We start from the raw sequence: 18,407 nt of genomic DNA on the forward strand, positions 1-18,407 counted from the left end.
TTAGTAAAATAATGTAAAAATAATGTAAAATTTAACAGTCTAGTTTTTTAATTATCAACACAGTCTCCATCTGTCTGAGCTGTCAAATGGGCGGACATACATTTTGGCCATATTTCTTGAAGGTGGCCTGTGTGGTAGCTGTGGTTTTGCATGTGATACATTCTGTTTCATCAGTCCTATTTTTTGTTGCTAAGTTAACCTGAAATACCAACAATTGCCTTGGAAAACTTGCTTAGACCTGATACATTGTAGTGTCTTCCTAACAGTAAAGATATGCTTTTTAAGTTTTCTACTGTATGCGACAGTCTGTAAATGCTCTACTAGTTGCACTTTAAAGGGCTGCGTTGGTACTTCAAAGAGAATTCGGAATGTCTGCCAGTTAGCAGTCTTCATTATTTTGATTCGTAACTGCAGTTTCGATTGATTTTAATGCATATTTGTGTGATATTTACAGACATATGTTCTGGAGCAATTTGATTTCATGTCTGATTTTGATGCATGAGACAAAATGGGATTTTGTACAAAATATTTTGTGGTATATTGATGGATGGTATTTTGAAAACAATTATGACACATTTTGACAACAATTAATCTTTATATCTAGTTATTAATGACCTGAAAAGTCTGATTGACAGAGGAGGTAAATGAAAATTGATTTGCCGCATTTTGCATGATAAGCCAATCCCTGTTCCGAGTCCAGTCGTTGTTGTGTATAGTGGAATAGAATGCTATGTTGTTTGATGGCTTTTGCAAAACCCAGACCTGCTAACCCACCCGTAGTAATCTAGCAATTGCATTTATTGTCACAAGAGATACATATCTGCGTCCCTACCCTCTCTTATTCTTTACAAACCCTGATAATTATAAATTATTTTGGGACATGTTTTTATCATTTAATCCCAGATCTGTCCACGTTTGACCTTGATTGTTAGTCCATAAGACACATTTGTTATAATTTATTGATAAATGATCAATTATGACCTGTCTGATTATCAGCAATTTAAGAAATAAATGGTTAACATTTTCATGCCCTGTTGTAAATTTCACAATGCATTTTTGATTGCAGAATGTCATCTTGAAGCTTGTACTTAACTGCATGCTGATGATATGAGCATAGATGTTTGCTTATGTGTGTTTCTTCTCAATGGCTCACCTTATTTCCTTTGCTAATTCTTTGCTCACATTTTCTCTGGTAGCATTTGACGCCAGCCCAGCTGACCTTCCATTTCACAGTGGTGAGACTATTGTTAATCCTGATGTCGATGTCGCCTGTCGATATCCTCTTTTGATGATTCTGATGCCGATATCCCTTTTCGATAATCCTGTTTGTCAGTATCACCTTTTGATAATTCTATTTCATTCTACCCAGTCTTGATGCTGTTAATGAATCCATGAGACTGATTCTTTGTCTATCCTCACATCACTGATAATTAACCCTGAAGATCCAGCCACTGATGACTTTGAAGTCACGTTTTGAAAATGGTGATGTGGATGTCACCCATTGTCGATGTCTCATGACAAGTCGCAATGCAGTTGCTCTCGATGTTATGTTGCAGGGCGTGGATATGCACATGCACATTCTCTACACGCCAAACTGCCTCCAAATGTTTAGCCACTTGTAGATCTAGTTACTTGTACAACATGATGCATTCAATGTTCTAAGCTATTAAATTTGATTGGTCAAATTTCTTCAACTTATTTTGGTCCCGAAATCAGTATTTAATTTCTGTAACTGACAGTTGCTAGATTATTTCCTGATGTGTTTTCATGCCTCAAATGTTTCAAGGACAAGTCAGTATGTCGAATATGTGAAGTTCTTTAATATCAGACCTCCCTCCACAAATGCATTGCAGCTCATTGACTGGCCGCTGTAACCCTATGTCAGTCATTGATCTACGATGACTTTGTGGAAAGGGGATCTGACTGACCATTACCTTTGTGCTTTCAAAACCATCGTATATTGTGCTTGTGTACTTGTGTATACCATCAGTGTGTGTATCTCTAGATAGCCACTATCCTCGACCTACTCCATGTGTAGTTTCGAAATCCCTCGTAATGGTAAATGTAATGAAAGTTGATTATTACAGTCAGATTGCGTCTACCAGCTGCCATGTTAGGATGTTCCTTTGTCTTTGTTGTGCTCAGTATTCATGTGGCTTGTTTTCTTACCTTTCAGATGTGACACCATCAGCTGTCCATGTGGGCAACATTGTACAGGGCGCCCGCATGGCGTGGGCACAGGGGCGTGACCTTGGCATTGGAGAGGAGGATGGAGATGCAACTAGGAAGGTAACTGCTGCATGTCATAAAACACATTAACATGCAGTCTGTTTGGCTCAAAAGCGGACTGGTGAACTGCAGTCTAACTCGAAAACTAACAAACATACGTGGCTGTCAATTTCTTTGCACTCCTTCATTGTAAAAAATAGTGAACTTTGTCAGTATTTAGTGATAGTTTGTTAAACAATTTTTATTATTTTTAGGGCATAAATTCTTCATTAACTTCACAGAGCTGGCATTATGTTTTATGATCGTCATTCTATTGGGTATTTTATGTTTATTAGTTTTTGAGTTAGGTTGCAGTTCATCAGTCCACTTTTCAGACAAACAGACTGTAGTAACAATGCCAGTTTGATTTACAATACTACATATTACATATAGTACACAATTCAAACATCAGCCAACACAAAATCTGTTGAACAATGACAGGTTTAACTGGTATGACCTATTTGTTGATATAGGAATACCTCTTTGTATGGTTTGTTTTTGTGGGATCAGTGTAAAGCACTCAGTGTAATCCTATTGTTTGTATATACCATGTATTACCATAGATAAGACAGACTTTGAGGACTGAAATTCCTGGGGTTGGTTTATCTATGAGTTACACTTATGTCCAACTGTTATTTGGTTATAACAAAATGATTTCGTATTATTTTGTGTGAACAAACAATGATGAGTAGAACACTTTGCCAATAAAGATGTGAAATGTGCAATTAAACATCAGTAGACACGAGACCCGTAAGGGTCCTGGGGTAGAATAGGCCTTCAGCAACCCATGCTTGCCATAAAAGGCGTCTATGCTTGTCGTAAGAGGCAACTAACGGGATCGGGTGGTCAGGCTCTCTGACTTGGTTGACACATGTCATCGGTTCCCAATTACGCAGATCGATGTTCATGCTGTTCATCACTGGATTGTCTGGTCCAGACTCGATTATTTACAGACCGCCGCCATATAGCTGTAATATTGCTGATTGCGGTGTAAAACTAAACTCACTCACTCACTCAGTAGACAAGATTTTTACTCTATCTTCTATTTCACAGCATCAATTCCTACAGACATTCTTTGATGGCAGTCGCGCTCCACACCTGACCATTTCATGCTTAACTCTGTTTTCTCTTTCACAGCACCAGTTCCTAACAGAGATTCTTCGATGGCGATCACTGTCCACACCTGACCATATCATGTTTACCATGCTCAATGCCAGGGTAGGTACTGGTTAACTATGGAACAGAGTTGATACCTGTAAAGTTCATCTATTTTGTCATGTCATTTAACCAATCAAAACAGACCAGTAAACTAGCCAAGATATCATGGGTCTTTAAGACGTTGCAGGCCAGTTTACGGTCCAGGCTATAGTAATGGTAGTCAACATGTTATATGTAAGTTTAGGAAGGTTACAGACATGAATGATATTTTCACAATTATTAACATGAAATTAAATAAAGTCATAAATTAAATTAACAAAACTATATATAGTAGTTGCCAAACTTGATGGAAGTTATAATTTGTATGTTTTTGTGCTGTTGTATTATGCCAGTCAAATGACTTCTCGACCTTCGTAGCTAGGATCCTTTTGTTTGAACACAATGAATAACGTGCATAAACGTGCATGAGAAGTTTTGTCACAGGTTGCAACCTGATACAGTATGTCCAAAATGTAAAATACTTTAAGTATAGGTTGCGATTTCATCAGATGATCGTAACCTGATGATGGTATTGTGCAGATTGTGATGAACCAATCAAAGTACTTGATTCTAACCACTCCAGGTAAAACATGCATATGGAGTGTATAAATAATTTGTCGTAATATTCTGCTAGACTTTATGTAAACACACTGGCTCATTTGTACAAATTCTCTATGTTTTGTGAATGTTTTGATTCAGATGCAGCCCCATCTAACTGTAACCTGCTCCCAGCTTCACAAGCGTGCAGAGAGGATTGGCTGTCTGCTGATGGAGAAGGGAGGGCTGAACACAGGCGATCATGTGGCACTCATCTATCCTCCAGGTAACTCATCGATCTGTGTCATTTATCATCCAGGTAACACATCAGTGTATGTGTCATTTATCCACAGGCAAACACACCAATGTGTGTGTCATGAACCTACCAGCCATGGCAGTCGAATTTGGATTTTATCTTCTTGAAAGAGATTGGTTTAACACAAGTGTAAATATGTTTGTGGGGTGATTTCATTTGAAAGATCTTCTAAAGTTATCCAAAGAACTTTTGATCAGCCTATTGTGTCCTAGGGCAGTGGGGTAGCCTACTGGTAAAGCGGTCCGCTTGTCATGCCAAAGATGTAGGTTCGATTCCCCACATGGGTACAATGTGTGAAGCCATTTCTGGTGTCCCCAGCATGTTATCCCTTGAATGTTGCTACAACTGGCATAAAAGTAAACTCAGTCAGTCACTCACTAAACTTCAGTTAGGACTACTGAGTTAGTCTGACCAGTGAGCTGATACCCAGAATAAGTTGCAAATTGTTGTGGATACAAGGGGATGGGGGGTCCACACAATTGAGAAAAGGTGGGCTGTACACTTCATTTTCACCTGAGTTTCAATGGTCATTTAACAAAATTTCAGAACAAAAGGAGGGGTGTGCACCCCTGCACCCCTGTCTGGATCCGCCCATGTAATGGTCATAGAAAGAGTAACATTTGCTTATTTCTGTTTCAGGAATAGAGCTGATAGCTGCATTCTATGGCTGCCTATATGTAGGTGAGTGAATGTGCTTCAAGCTTTCTGCACATATAGAATCCTAGTTTATAGAAAGTGATTCCTCCTCAGGATGTGTTGTATGTCTGATGAATGCTACGATGTATCTTTGGAAATGCATTGTAGACTTGTTGTTGATGTAGATGATGTGATAAAACTCTGATGCTGCTGTCTGCCAGGTTGTGTACCCGTGACGATACGCCCACCCCACCCTCAGAACGTTGGCTCCACTCTCCCTACTGTCCGGATGATTGTAGAAGTCAGCAAGTCAGTTGCCATACTCACCAGCACATTCATCATCAAGCTTCTCAAGTCCAAGGTTGGTGCATTATGTCTTCTTACTGTCTGTCTATCATCATGAAGAAGAAGTGGATAGAGCTATAGAAATATCTGAGACTGTGAGGTATTTGGAAGTATAAACTGCCCACTCAAGTGTTTTGTTGGTGCTGTGAGTCCTGCTAGGATAGACAGGTAGATGGATGGAGGATGTTGCATTGTAGTTCTGTTTTGATGACTGTGAATGTTTGTGAATGCAGGAAGCCGGGGCAATTGTTGAGCCTAAGACTTGGCCCAAACTACTGGATACTGATGACCTTCCCAAGCGGAAACTGGCTGCTGTGTACCGTGCCCCCACCCCAGAGATGATCTGCTATCTTGACTTCAGTGTGTCCACCACAGGCATGCTGGCTGGTGTGAAGGTAGGTCTGTCTGACCTTCTCCATTCTCATGGCTTATTGTCCCCAGTGATAATTCATTTGATTTCAGTATTTTGGTGTTGCACAGATTTCTGGTTAGTGGGCAGGTTTTGATATTAAGTGCAGGAAGATCTGTCTTTTGAAAACACTCGTTCACAATGTCTTATCAAATGGAATGTCATCTTGATATAGTGGGTGAGTACAGATGAGTCTGTTGTGGCCATATATAGATATGTATTCAGGAGACTTTGAGGCTTAAAATCACTTTTGAATATGTTTCCACCCAACAACTTGTTACTAACACTCTCAATGTCATGAAGCAAATTGTTCTTGTGCTGTCAGATGTCCCATGCTGCTGCCACTGCTCTGTGTCGAGCCCAGAAACTCCAGTGTGAACTATACCCGTCCCGTGATGTTGCACTGTGTCTCGACCCATACTGCGGCCTTGGACTGGTCCTGTGGTGTCTCAGCAGGTATGTGCATTTACAGAACGGGCTACTGTCTGATAGGGCTGTTGTACTTAATAGGATTGGGAAGTCAGGGTCAGAATAGGTTTTGGTGAGTCCTTGGCAATACAGGTTCATTGCCATGAATTCACTTATATCAGTTCTTGAATCTACAGTACTTATGAAGACCTGTATGAAGAGAATAGGCCTTCAGCAACCCATGCTTGCCATAAGAGGCGACTATGCATGTTGGTTCCCAATTGCGCAGATCGATGCTCATGTTGTTGATCACATGTTGTCTGGTCCAGACTTGATTATTTTGAGTGCGACATAAGACCACTCACTCATTCACTCGCTCACTCACTCACTCACTCATTCACTCACTCACTCACTCACTCACTCTACATATGAAACTGTAACCTTTGATACTAGTTCTTACCAATATGGGTTCTACTAAACGAGAGTCTCTTTTATTGGTTCACACTAATATAGAGCATATTGCACGTGATCCTCTGGTATGAGTTCTTACCAGTACAGAGTATATTGAGCCATAAGTAACAGTTATGTCTTTAACACAGTTCGAAATGATAGTTGAATTGGAACTAACTCTATGAGAAAGTCTTTGTATTTTCCAGTGTGTATTCTGGCCACCATTCCATCCTGATTCCACCGTCAGAAGTGGAGACAAATCCAGCAGTGTGGCTGTCTTCAGTCAGTGTCTACAAAGGTGAGTTTGGGACAGAACCCCATCACTCTTGTACGGGATATTCTACTCACTAGTGCCCAAAAAGCATGGACCTCACCAGCTTGTCATACAACAACATGGTGGTGTTCAGTTTCTACATGTTTGCTGATGCTTCACATTTCTTTGTTGATATCTGATGTCATACATTATTCATGAAGTCATCTAATCAGTGATGAGGTTAACAGGACTTTGGCTGACATTATATGCCCTTTTCTTTCTTAGGTTGGATATAGCCACCTCAGTCATCTGAGGCACTGCAGTTCACAATGCAGTTCACAATGTACCTGATAATACTGGACATTGTAGGTTCCATCACCCACTAAGTACGTCTTGTAATTTGTTATAGTTTACTTTCTAAAGTTGATATTTGATTGTTTTCAGTGAGGGACACCTTCTGTTCCTATGGTGTGATGGAGCTGTGTACACGGGGTCTTGGGACATCCACATCAGCTCTCAAGGTAAGAATCTGTGTACTGTGCCATTGTTCAACCATAGGCATTGGTCAGTGGATCAAGTTAATAACAAGCAAACTGTGTTCCTTGATCTCATGAAATGGGTTTCACCGCTGTCCGTCCAAGATGAAGTGGGATAGATTCCGGAACTTAGTGCATGGTATCCCAAAATAGGACAGTTTTTCTCAGAAACTGTTATAGATAAGGAAACCAAATCTTATGCATCTTTTCAGGACTCAAATGCCTCTTTGGAGTTCAAAAACAGAAACTGTGTTACAATTCTTTACGGAGTTATGGCCCTTATCATGTATTTTTTTGAATTCATACACAATATCGCCAATGGGAACAGATGTTGTCAGTAATTGCTATAGAAGGGAAACCAACTGCGGTATGTGTTTTCAGGACAGCTTTGGTGGAGTTGAAAAACAAACATTCTACAAGGGATATTTATGACCATGTCTTCTTGTTTTTAGTACTTTCACTTGTTACAGGCAATTGTCAGCCCTTCAGTTGAAGTATTTATTACTTGCCAGAGGAAAACCAAGTTTGCATTTCTGCTTAGAATATTGTGAAACATTCAATTGTAATGTTTTGATGTAGATTCATAAAATGTTATCAAGAAATATTCATGACAGTTATAAAAAAGTTGATCACAGTGTATCAATTTAAGCAAAATCATGTTCCCAAGGAAGAGGTTTAGAAATACAACACCCTCTCTGCCAGGTTACTTCACAGCTTATCATACTGCCAGACACAAACACAAGTGTCCAATTTGGTATCATTTCAGTAAGTAAACTCATTCTAACTGGTTATTTATTGTTGTAATACAGACCTTGATCATTCATGCTGTCAGTGATATGACTTCAATAGTTTGTTCATATGAAATAAATCTCAGTTACTGTAGTTGCTAGGGGTGGGTATTGCAGGGAATTTTGATACTGGGATATATTGCGATGCGATAGCGTATATTGCATAGCAAAAACATATGTTGCGATATGTATTGCAATATATTGCAAGAATATTTATTTTTCCTTACCCTACTCATGCTTGTTATGCTTATCTCCTCTTTCTAAGCGAACATACAATAGACTTACCCACCAGGAACCTCGCTTTTTTGCCAATATGGTCACATGACCAGCCATGCTTGTCACTCTCTCCGTCATCTGACGAGGATGGTTGGAGGCACTTTGGGTCCCAATATGGCCGATATGATTTTGGATACATTTTCTTCCACTTAGACTTGGTCTTGTTTGATAAAATCATGCTCCCAGTGTAAGTTATGGCTGTCGGCGGTTGATCTGCATATATCTTGTCTTTCGTGTAAACCTATTTGTTCTTCCACTGTTCGTTGTGAACTTTGTATGAATTTATCTGATTCAGAATTTGCGTCATATTTATATACTGTTCAAAGGCATGCTAAGGACAAACAACATAGGCTCTGACAAGTCATGTCTAATAAATCAGTTAATCCTGTGTCTGTCAACCAAATGTTGATCACAGGTGACATTCATGATTTTAGTGATCAGCCACACATACCCTAGGTGCATGGTCGAGATACCAGCAAGACTTTGTCAAGATAACAGAAGAGTATGTTGTCAGAATTGAGATCATCTCGACCAAAGAAGTTGAAGTTGTCATCATCATTTAAGACTAAGTTTTCAACTACTAGATCAGCACTGAAACTACACTCCAAGGCTTCTATGAAATCCTTCAGTGATCAGATCGTCCCTCATGATGAATGTCACATCTATGATGAACCTCCACTACTTTTTCCTGAGGTACAGATCGTAAGCACTCCTGATCAATGTTCAGGATCTGGTAGACCTTCATCAACTATGACAACAACACTGCAACCTCCAGAGAGTCTACTTTCTATGCAGACATCTTCAACGTCTACACTTAAACACGTCAGATGCCTCTTCATGCGACAGTTCACTACTCATATGATGAATCTGATGGATCGCCATTTTGAAGAAGAATGGAAACGCTAGTCAGCAGCTTCAGCTACAGTCGCCTTACATGAGTTGCACAAAGGCATTCACAGAATTCCAGTGATACACTCAGACAGGACAATCACGCTGATGTTCACTGCATGAACATTGTTCCCCACTTGCGAATGCATTCATGGAAGGACAGAGAGGATTCCATGGACAGAGATAAAATTAGTTGATTTCCATCACTGGAGGGGAGCCTTCTTCTCTGACTCATATATTATCTCATGGACACCATACTGGTTGGTCCTCATCTCTCTTTCGAAGGATTCCAAGGATGCTCACACCTATAAGATGAGTAACGATGACATCAACACATTGACGTTTCCTGCGATTGCACCGATATCTATGATCCCTGAAACTCTGTCAGCAGCCTTCCACATGGCGACCAAATACCAGCAACAACACATTCCAGCCTTCAGCACTCGTCGATATCCACTACATCATTGAGCCCTTTATGGAAGTGCCCCATATAGTAGAGGCCTACAAGCTCATCAGTGAGACTCACAACAGGGCCTACAAAGTGGAGGATAAGCAACTGGCTTAACTGAATACAACCACTCAGCATGCATTCCTTGGACTCGCCTATTCCCGGACTATCAACAAGTCTTATCTCCAAGTTTATCAACCTGAAGACTGAAGAAGAAAAGATGATCCTCTCTGCTCTCACCACTCCTGAGAAGGATCAACAATTCATCTTGGAGCATCTAGCCTCTATGTTTGTAGAATTGAATCTACTACGCCAGCAAGGCGCCCTGGTCAGCATCTATGGTACTCGACGACAGGGTCGAGGACTAAATCCGTCACCCAGGAAGTAATGATATAATGTCAATCGACACTTTGACTTTTCCCATGGAATAGGACATCCAGCCAAGGGTGCTAAAGGAGGAAAGCGCTGAAAATCAGGTTCGGAATGACTGGAGTCTTCCACCCCAGCCTTTCCATACAACGTTCGTGTGTGGACATCAGCAACACTACTCTAAGAATTGGGGACTTCTTAACGCTGATTACGTCATGAGCATCTTACTAGACAGCTACAAGATCCTGGTACAGGCAGCACCACCACTCACAAAAGACCCAGTACTCTTTGTGTATGCCATGTATCAACGAGATAAGCTACCCGACCCCATATCATCTCTACTAGAGGAAGGTGCAGTCGAAAAACTACACCTGGATTGACTAACACCTGCATTCTACTCCCCAATCGTTCTTGTACCCAAGAAAAATTCAAAGGAGAAGTTTCTCAACTCAGACTACAGTTAGATCTCACCATCAGGCTGCTAACTCAATTTGGATGGCTTGTGAAGTTACAGAAACTGGAATTAAGGCTGCAGCAAGATCTTCTATTCCTCGCTCCAGTGAACTGCATCGTCGTCCCAGATGATCGGTGGGTCAACTTCAAACCATGCTAGAACAAGCTCTACAAGTCTCCGTTAATCATTTATGACATACCAGAGGACTGAAAGGGTCTACACTCTCGACATACCTGGCGGCGCTCAGCTCAGTTATCACCATGGAAATGGGGATCAAACTGACTAAAGTACCGGAGCTACTCGCCTTACTACGTTCATTCAAACTGGAAGACCAACAACACAAAATTAAGGTTTCAACTTGGGATTTGAATGTTGTGCTATTCATGACTGAGCCTGCGAGCGACTAGACCAGACATCACCTGAATTATTGACACAGAAAACACTGTTACAACTTGCCTTAGCAACAGGGGCATGGACGTGAGAAATACATGCACACTCTTTGACTCCAGTCATCGTGAGATTGTACATCTAGGACTGAAATGGGATCTTGATAGAAATCTTCACATACAGTTGCATTAAACACTAGCAGGATGCTAGCTGATCTATATAATTAAGTTCCGGTGGGCGAATGCTTCACGAGATGACAATTTTGACTGGATGTGATACCCTATTCCACAGATGAATATTGGAAGAACAAGACCGAACTACCTCCATTGTAGTTCTTGAAGGGAGATATACTGGACGTACTTTTATGGCAGTCAACAGACTTCAGCGTGGCCTGACCTACTGCTTTTCCCTTGGATTCTGTAAGCATGATAAACATGAGTCAGGATATGGAAAAAATAAGTAATTTTCTGTATAAAATTGATATTTTATATTTATCCGGACTGATGGCGTTAAACCCTCCAAACCGCCCCTCTCAGGCATGCTGAATTCACGGTAATTCCTGTGTTGGGCTTATGAGATTTTGGAGAGAGTGACAAGCATGACTGGTCATGACGGTATTGGCAGAAAAGGGAGGCTCCCAATGGGTGAGTGTATTGTACGCCTGCTTTAATTAGAAGGGAGCTTCAAGGGATTTCAAGTGTTCCACTATCTTCGCATAGAGGAAGGAGATAAGCAACATTAGCATTAGTCAAGATAAGTATTAAATATCATTTCTATTCAGAAAATTACATTTCCACAAAACATTACTTATAATCAAGTTAAAGCTTGATTTATGAAGCAAAAAGACATCAAAATCACTGCTTGATTAAACTTGAATAATAACTGTGTCAAAATAAATAATATTTGTAAACAAGGAAAACAATAATTCAAAATCAGCACAGTTTTAACGAGTTTCTCCATTCTCAAAAAAAGCCCAGACATTTTAGACAACAACTTGACCTGGTCAGGGCATATCAGAGATCACTGGTCACTAATGAGTAATTATTTATAAATTTCAGACTGAAAACAGTGTGAAACACTTGAACAAAAATTAAGAACACAACTTCTAACCAAACTTAACTTGACTTCCAGTGGAAAAATGGAAATCTCCAAAGATTTCTGAGTGTTATGAAGTTTTCTGAATATATGTTAAAAAAACAGTTTTCGATCAGAGCATCATAATGGTTATCAATTTTATGTCTGAACCGGTAAATACCGGGAAACCGGGTATATTGCGGATCTCTAGTTGTAGCTATTTCTGAGTGTAGTTAGCTTCAATCCCCATGTTGCTGGTGTGTTCCAGGCAAAGGGAGTGAACCTGGTGTGTGTGCGGGCATGCTGTGTGATTGCAGAAGAGCGGCCGAGGATACAGCTGACTACATCCTTCACCAAACTGTTTGCAAGCCTGGGACTCTCTCCACGGGCTGTCAGTACAAGCTTTGGCTGCAGGGTCAATGTAGGAATAGGTCTACAGGTAGGGGCTGGTATTCACTGCAGATTGTTGGAAGAAGCCAGTGGATTGAGTTGCATGGAAACTGTAGACTCAGTTTGCAAGTGCTTTCTCATGATTTTCCAGGTATAAATTTTAGCTTACAAAACATGTTAATTTCTTTTCTTAATTGTACATAGGATAAAGAAACTCTTTGGGAATAAGGTTGTGCATTGATATTTCCTATAGATTTTTGGTGTCTTAAAATACGTATATGAACGATAAAAGGACCTGTGTATTTTGACAGTCTGTATGCATTTTTTGGGAAATGTCTGAAGATATTCAGAACCGAGGTAAAAAAGACTTTATTTCCAGGGTGCTTCATGTCCAGAACCAACAACAGTGTATGTTGATCTGCGTGCTCTCCGCAATGACAGAGTGACCCTTGTTGAGAAGGGCAGCCCTCACAGTCTCTGTCTCATGGAATCGGGCAAGGTAAGCAGTTATCACAGTGAGTCAAGAGTCACCCATGAACATTCAAACATAGAACACCTTCCAAGTGACTTTTGTTGGTTGTATGGGGTGACCAGCTGGATAGTTTGGTCAGATTGGGATTACTCCTTACTGTGTCAATTACTGTGTTGTTGTTTACTCCAGATTTTATCATTTACATGCCACCATGCCACTTAATATTGCTAAAATGCAGCATTTTATTTTAAGTACATATTATATACATCAAACACATTTCTTACATTAATGGAGAAAGTCTGACTTTGGACCTTATTTGTTGTGAGATGCATTAAGTTATATTTGAGAGCTGTATTTGATGTCCATCAGCTGCTGCCAGGAGTGAAGGTGGTGATTGCCAACCCCGAAACTAAGGGCCAGTGTGCTGACTCCCACCTTGGAGAGGTACGTGATGCTGACTGCTTCTGCTACTGTTGAGGCACTGTATCATAGAACATGCCCTTGTTGTGATCAGGCTATAGATTACCTTATTCATTGTATGTCTGAGGTAGACTATCTTAGCTTATGTATCTTTTAGCTTGTGTTTATAAAGAAGGATGCAGGTTACAGACATCAGTATGATGTATATCGAACCCTACAGTAATGTTTAGCTGTAAGTTGTTTTATGTCCTATTACCTCCTCCTCTTTTTCAGAAGTAATAGGAGTCAGGTAATATGTTTGAATGCAAATCTTTTTGTGTGGAGGTATGAGTCATGTTTTGTTTGTTTAACAGATCTGGGTGAGCAGCCCCCACAGCGCTACTGGTTACTTCACTATCTATGGTGATGACTCCCTTCACCAGGATCATTTCGACTCCAGACTTGCCACGGGCGACACACAGACATCATATGCAAGGACAGGGTTCTTGGGTTTCATACGTAGAACGGAGCTCACTCAGTCAGATGGAGGTATGAACATGTCATCAGTTTCTACCACTGTTTGTCTACAGTGATGATGGGGATGCTTGCTTCTCATCCAAATGGATTCAGGGTAGCCTAGGTTCATTGTACCCAATGCTTGTCTTCAGTTGGGATTCCAGGGTACTATGATCCTAGTACCCATTGCTTTGTATCATGATTAAGGGTTCTGTGTTTGCCCAGTTTGCCCATTGGTAAAAGCAGGTGAGACTGCACGGCCATTGTATGGAGTCATTCTGTTTGACAGTATCTCAATCCTGCTGGACATTTGATTACAAAGACGATCATGATGTATGTTTGAGATTATGGTGTCTACTGTCTTCAGTACTATTGAATGTTCCAAAAGGCAAAATGATTGTATCAGTATTGTTTTTGTGTTGCCACACAAGTGGTCTTTGATCTCTTCAGTTTGGTTTGAATCACTTTGATTGTTGTCAGTGTGTACCACCTTCTTCATGAGCTGTGACGCTTTATTTGACAGAGCGCCATGATGCCATCTTTGTTGTTGGAGGCCTGGATGAGACAATTGTATTGCGAGGTATGCGGTACCATCCCATCGATATAGAGACTAGTGTGCTGCGAGCACATAGAAAGATCTGTGAATGGTGAGTATTACTGTACTGTACCTAGAAACCATTAAATGTCTAAGTGTGTCAATTATGAAAAGTTTGTCCAAGCCTTAGGAACTTTGCGACTTGTGTTTGATGTTAGTGTGTTATGACCAGTGAATTCTTTTCAATAGGGACTGATATAGACAAAGTATGAAAGTCTATGGCTTAACATATATTGAAACATCCTCTTGTATTTCCAGTGCTGTGTTTACATGGACCAACCTCCTCGTGGTGGTTGTGGAGTTGGATGGAAACGAAAACGAGGCTCTGGACTTAGTTCCCTTGGTAACAAATGCTGTATTGGAGGAGCATTACCTTATTGTGGGTGTGGTCGTCGTGGTTGACCCAGGGGTCATCCCAATCAACTCCAGAGGAGAGAAACAACGGATGCATCTACGAGATGGCTTCCTGGCCGATCAGCTCGACCCCATCTATGTAGCTTACAACATGTAGGCAACTCAGATAGTAATCCCATACACGATTGGTTACCTGCAGAGACCTACACAATCTGCTTCTTTCAGTTAGAAGATGGAGTCAATTATTTTTGATTAACAGAAGTTCATGTTGGATCTCACAAAACAGACTTGATGACAAACAGCAATGATCGATGAAACCAACATGTATTATCTAATCTGGGTCCAGAAAGAATTTCAAGAGACATCAGCACTGAAGTTCCAGTTCTTTTCACAAATTTCTTGAAGTAATAGATGAAGTTGCAGAGTCTTCGTGCTATAATGCAACTAGGAATGGAAGCAGTGTCATGTACATCTCAGGTGAGGAAGGTGCAGATGCTGAAGCATGTGCTTTGAATTCCCAGAACCTGAGCTTCACGACACTGACCTCAGAAACTTCAAAGTGTGTGGATAGTTGGTATTGTACAAATATGTACGAGCATGAAACTGGATGAATTGTGATGAGTCCAAAATATACATTTGTCTATGTGAAATAAATGTTTGGCTTGAGTGGGCCCCATGTAATGATGCTGAAGATGTGATGAAGATTTATTTTATGAGATAACACATGTTCAACGAACATGCAGGATTGATTTTTCATTTATTTGGGACCCATCTGTGCTGTCCAGAAATTGACAGGTCAGTGACATGTTGGAACTTCGCTATTGACGTGCAGTGATTGCTATATATGTCACAACGTGCTAGACGTTAAGTCAGTAATCAGTCTGCGATATAGGTGTGTACAATACATGCTTGAAATGAACTTGGTGATGGCAGAGATGTTTGGGTGAACAGAATATGGGATGTAGAAAGAGACGTGAGAAAAGGGCAATGATTGATCATTGATGTGCTCTAATGTGAAATGTACGAGATAAGAAGTTGAGTGAGAGTTTTGGACTGGTATGAACAGAGAAGAGTTGAGAAGGAAAGTGATGCTAGTTTCAGTCCTTCAAATTTCAGTGTTGGTAAATCTATGAAAGTAGAGTTGTCACAGGTCACGTGTGCTCCATCTAGGTGTCTATAGTTGCATACTGGGTATTGAAATTGATGTGAAATGAGTATGGTCTATCTGACTTCTTCATACGACACTGGTCAACAAATATTTGGGTGTTGCTTGCTTCAACCACTCTACAGCACAGAGAAAACAAATACCAAATATGCTTTCTCTATATGCAAGAATATTCAGTAGAATTTTCACATCTGACTATATATACACGGATATGGTTTGCATCAAAGTTAGATATTAGGTCATCCAACTTAATTGTTGTTTCATTAAATTTTGAAAGTATATCTTGACTTTATCAGCTCCTTTCAGCATAGTATCCAAAGAGTGGAGCTATTGTCAAATTCCGATCTCTCAATCTTGTATTTTGTACCTGTAAGTAGCATGAAAATAACTGTATGCCATATGATATTGCTTAGGAGATTGTTTTGAAGTATGCTTCCGTTTAGCTATTCCATGTGATATTTAGTTTATTAGCTGATACCATTCTTGCGACTGTGGTTTAAAAAAAAATCTGTTGTATGCATGTGATAGTGCAGTCACAAACTTTGTAGGGTGTATTACAAGGGAGATAACTCTGTAATCCTAGTCACTATGCTGTACAGTGCTATTGTGTCCCTGCATAATCGGTAGAGTACCCATGCAGTGATGTCGTTAATAATCTGGTGTGTATGGTTAGAATTACACTACTTTGTGCATGTTTTTGATACTTTCATTACTTAGATTATATTTTAATTTGTACATAAAATTAGTAGAAGTCTATGGTGTTTATTTCACAAGCTACCACAATCTTTTTGTACACAGTTCATCTGTTCTGCTTAAGTTATTTACACATGTGTTTCTTCATAAAGTTTAGAATAGAAAACTGCTTGAAGGATACTATTTCCTTCGAGTTGTAAAACATTAGTAAAACTCGTAGGATCTATCAAAACATGAATGACAGCTGTTTTGATATGTACAAAAATTGTATAGAAATTATATGCACTGATTCACAGGACATTCACATTTATACATTTCAATGAACATTTCATTAAAATCATGAATTTAAAGCCTCATGCATGGATCAGTGTTGTGATGCAGTCGCATGCTTTATACCAAAATAATGCACAGAAAGAACACTTTGTGCATTGAATCTCATATAACTTCACAAATATATATCACAAATTAAGAAAATATTCCTGTTCATTATCAGTCGTGCAACATTCAGTAAATGCATCATTGAGCTGAGACTGCTAAGTATTATCTAAGTTTGATGATGTTCAGATGTGTGTGTTCTGCGGCCAGCTTCTCTCCATCTTAGGATTAGATGAGGCATTGCCTGACATGGACAGAAATAGAATGATGATTGTCAAGATGAAGAACCAGTCACAGCTCCTTCTAATACCAGTAATGTAGAGTGAACTCTTGGCAATGAGCTATTCCCAAAATACATTAGATGCACCTATTCATGTGCAACTGCTCAGTGAGGTGGTGTGTTGACATGTTTCAAGCAGTGGGCACACGTCAAGTTCTGTTTGGCGATACTGATAAACGACTTAATAATATTCACTCCAAAATTGAATATAAAAGACTTTGTGTTCTGATTTAAACTAAAAGTGTCCAAGGCTCCAAAAATTCTTAGAAATATATTCCTAAATGGTTGCTAATGGGCTGCAATGACAAGATGTTTCTGCCATTACCTAACTGTTTTGAAGCTGAAGTAGAGGCTGATGAAAGAGGTACATGATTCTGTACAAGACTATGTGGTTCCACATCCAAGGGTTGGTGTGCTGCAACATGTTCAACACGTTCACATGGGTTTACGGATAGGTGACGTTCTTAGATTTGTTCCTGTCAACCAAACCACACACATTCATGATTTTCTTTTCATGTATATGTTTGTGTTATTTTAAAAACATGAACACAACATACAGCACTGCTTTTATGTCATGAACAGGGCTTTCGGTTTTCCATGTTTATATTCAATATGGGGCATTCGAATAATGCTGATGCATTAAAATTTACATTTGTTAACAGTCGGCAGACTCTGATACAGTGTCTGAGATGAACACTGTAAGTTAAGGGGCCTTTGCCAAAGCAAGTTACCTATTAATCATCAGTTGGTCTGTATTGTGGATCTGTTGTGGAGCACTGATGTATCAGATTCATATGTGTAACAGTCATCAAGGAATCATAGTCTGCAGTTCACAGTCAGCTGAAGCACACTACACAAAAACATTGATCCATTAATCTTGACAGGGTGCTACACCTCCAGAGTGAGATATACAGTTAATCCTATCTGTACCATATATACATATACATAGATCTAGAGTATGTACGACTGAATTCTAATACTTGACTATAATGGTCAAACTGTAAAAAGGAGAAAAAAAGACATGGCCAGTTTTCCATCATCTTGCTTATTCCAGACTATTCGCCATTAAGCCAACGTTATGCTCAACAGTAACCGATTTTTGTGTATTTGTTTAGAATGTTTTCTTTGC

At 39.8% G+C, this 18,407-nt stretch overlaps 1 protein-coding gene across 4 annotated transcripts in view; it reads left to right on the top strand.

Moving 5' to 3' along the window:
* Positions 1-17,538, top strand: part of LOC137298905 (disco-interacting protein 2 homolog C-like) — an 89,980-nt gene extending 72,442 nt beyond the window's left edge. For 2 of the 4 annotated variants that reach the window (XM_067831271.1, XM_067831272.1), the window contains exons 27-42: positions 605-640; positions 2,177-2,289; positions 3,406-3,486; positions 4,165-4,288; positions 4,958-4,999; positions 5,176-5,315; positions 5,533-5,694; positions 6,034-6,164; positions 6,773-6,864; positions 7,264-7,340; positions 12,308-12,478; positions 12,809-12,928; positions 13,271-13,345; positions 13,675-13,849; positions 14,340-14,463; positions 14,670-17,538. In XM_067831271.1, coding sequence (XP_067687372.1) covers positions 605-640; positions 2,177-2,289; positions 3,406-3,486; positions 4,165-4,288; positions 4,958-4,999; positions 5,176-5,315; positions 5,533-5,694; positions 6,034-6,164; positions 6,773-6,864; positions 7,264-7,340; positions 12,308-12,478; positions 12,809-12,928; positions 13,271-13,345; positions 13,675-13,849; positions 14,340-14,463; positions 14,670-14,922 — 1,916 coding nt within the window. In that variant the 3' untranslated portion in view covers positions 14,923-17,538. The remainder of the gene's footprint in view (positions 1-604; positions 641-2,176; positions 2,290-3,405; positions 3,487-4,164; positions 4,289-4,957; positions 5,000-5,175; positions 5,316-5,532; positions 5,695-6,033; positions 6,165-6,772; positions 6,865-7,263; positions 7,341-12,307; positions 12,479-12,808; positions 12,929-13,270; positions 13,346-13,674; positions 13,850-14,339; positions 14,464-14,669) is intronic. The other 2 variants (XM_067831273.1, XM_067831274.1) reach the window with 1 other exon arrangement.
* The last annotated feature ends 869 nt before the right edge of the window (positions 17,539-18,407 follow it).

This window comes from Haliotis asinina, chromosome 10 (assembly GCF_037392515.1).
Source record: "Haliotis asinina isolate JCU_RB_2024 chromosome 10, JCU_Hal_asi_v2, whole genome shotgun sequence".
NCBI classification, from domain to species: domain Eukaryota; kingdom Metazoa; phylum Mollusca; class Gastropoda; order Lepetellida; family Haliotidae; genus Haliotis; species Haliotis asinina.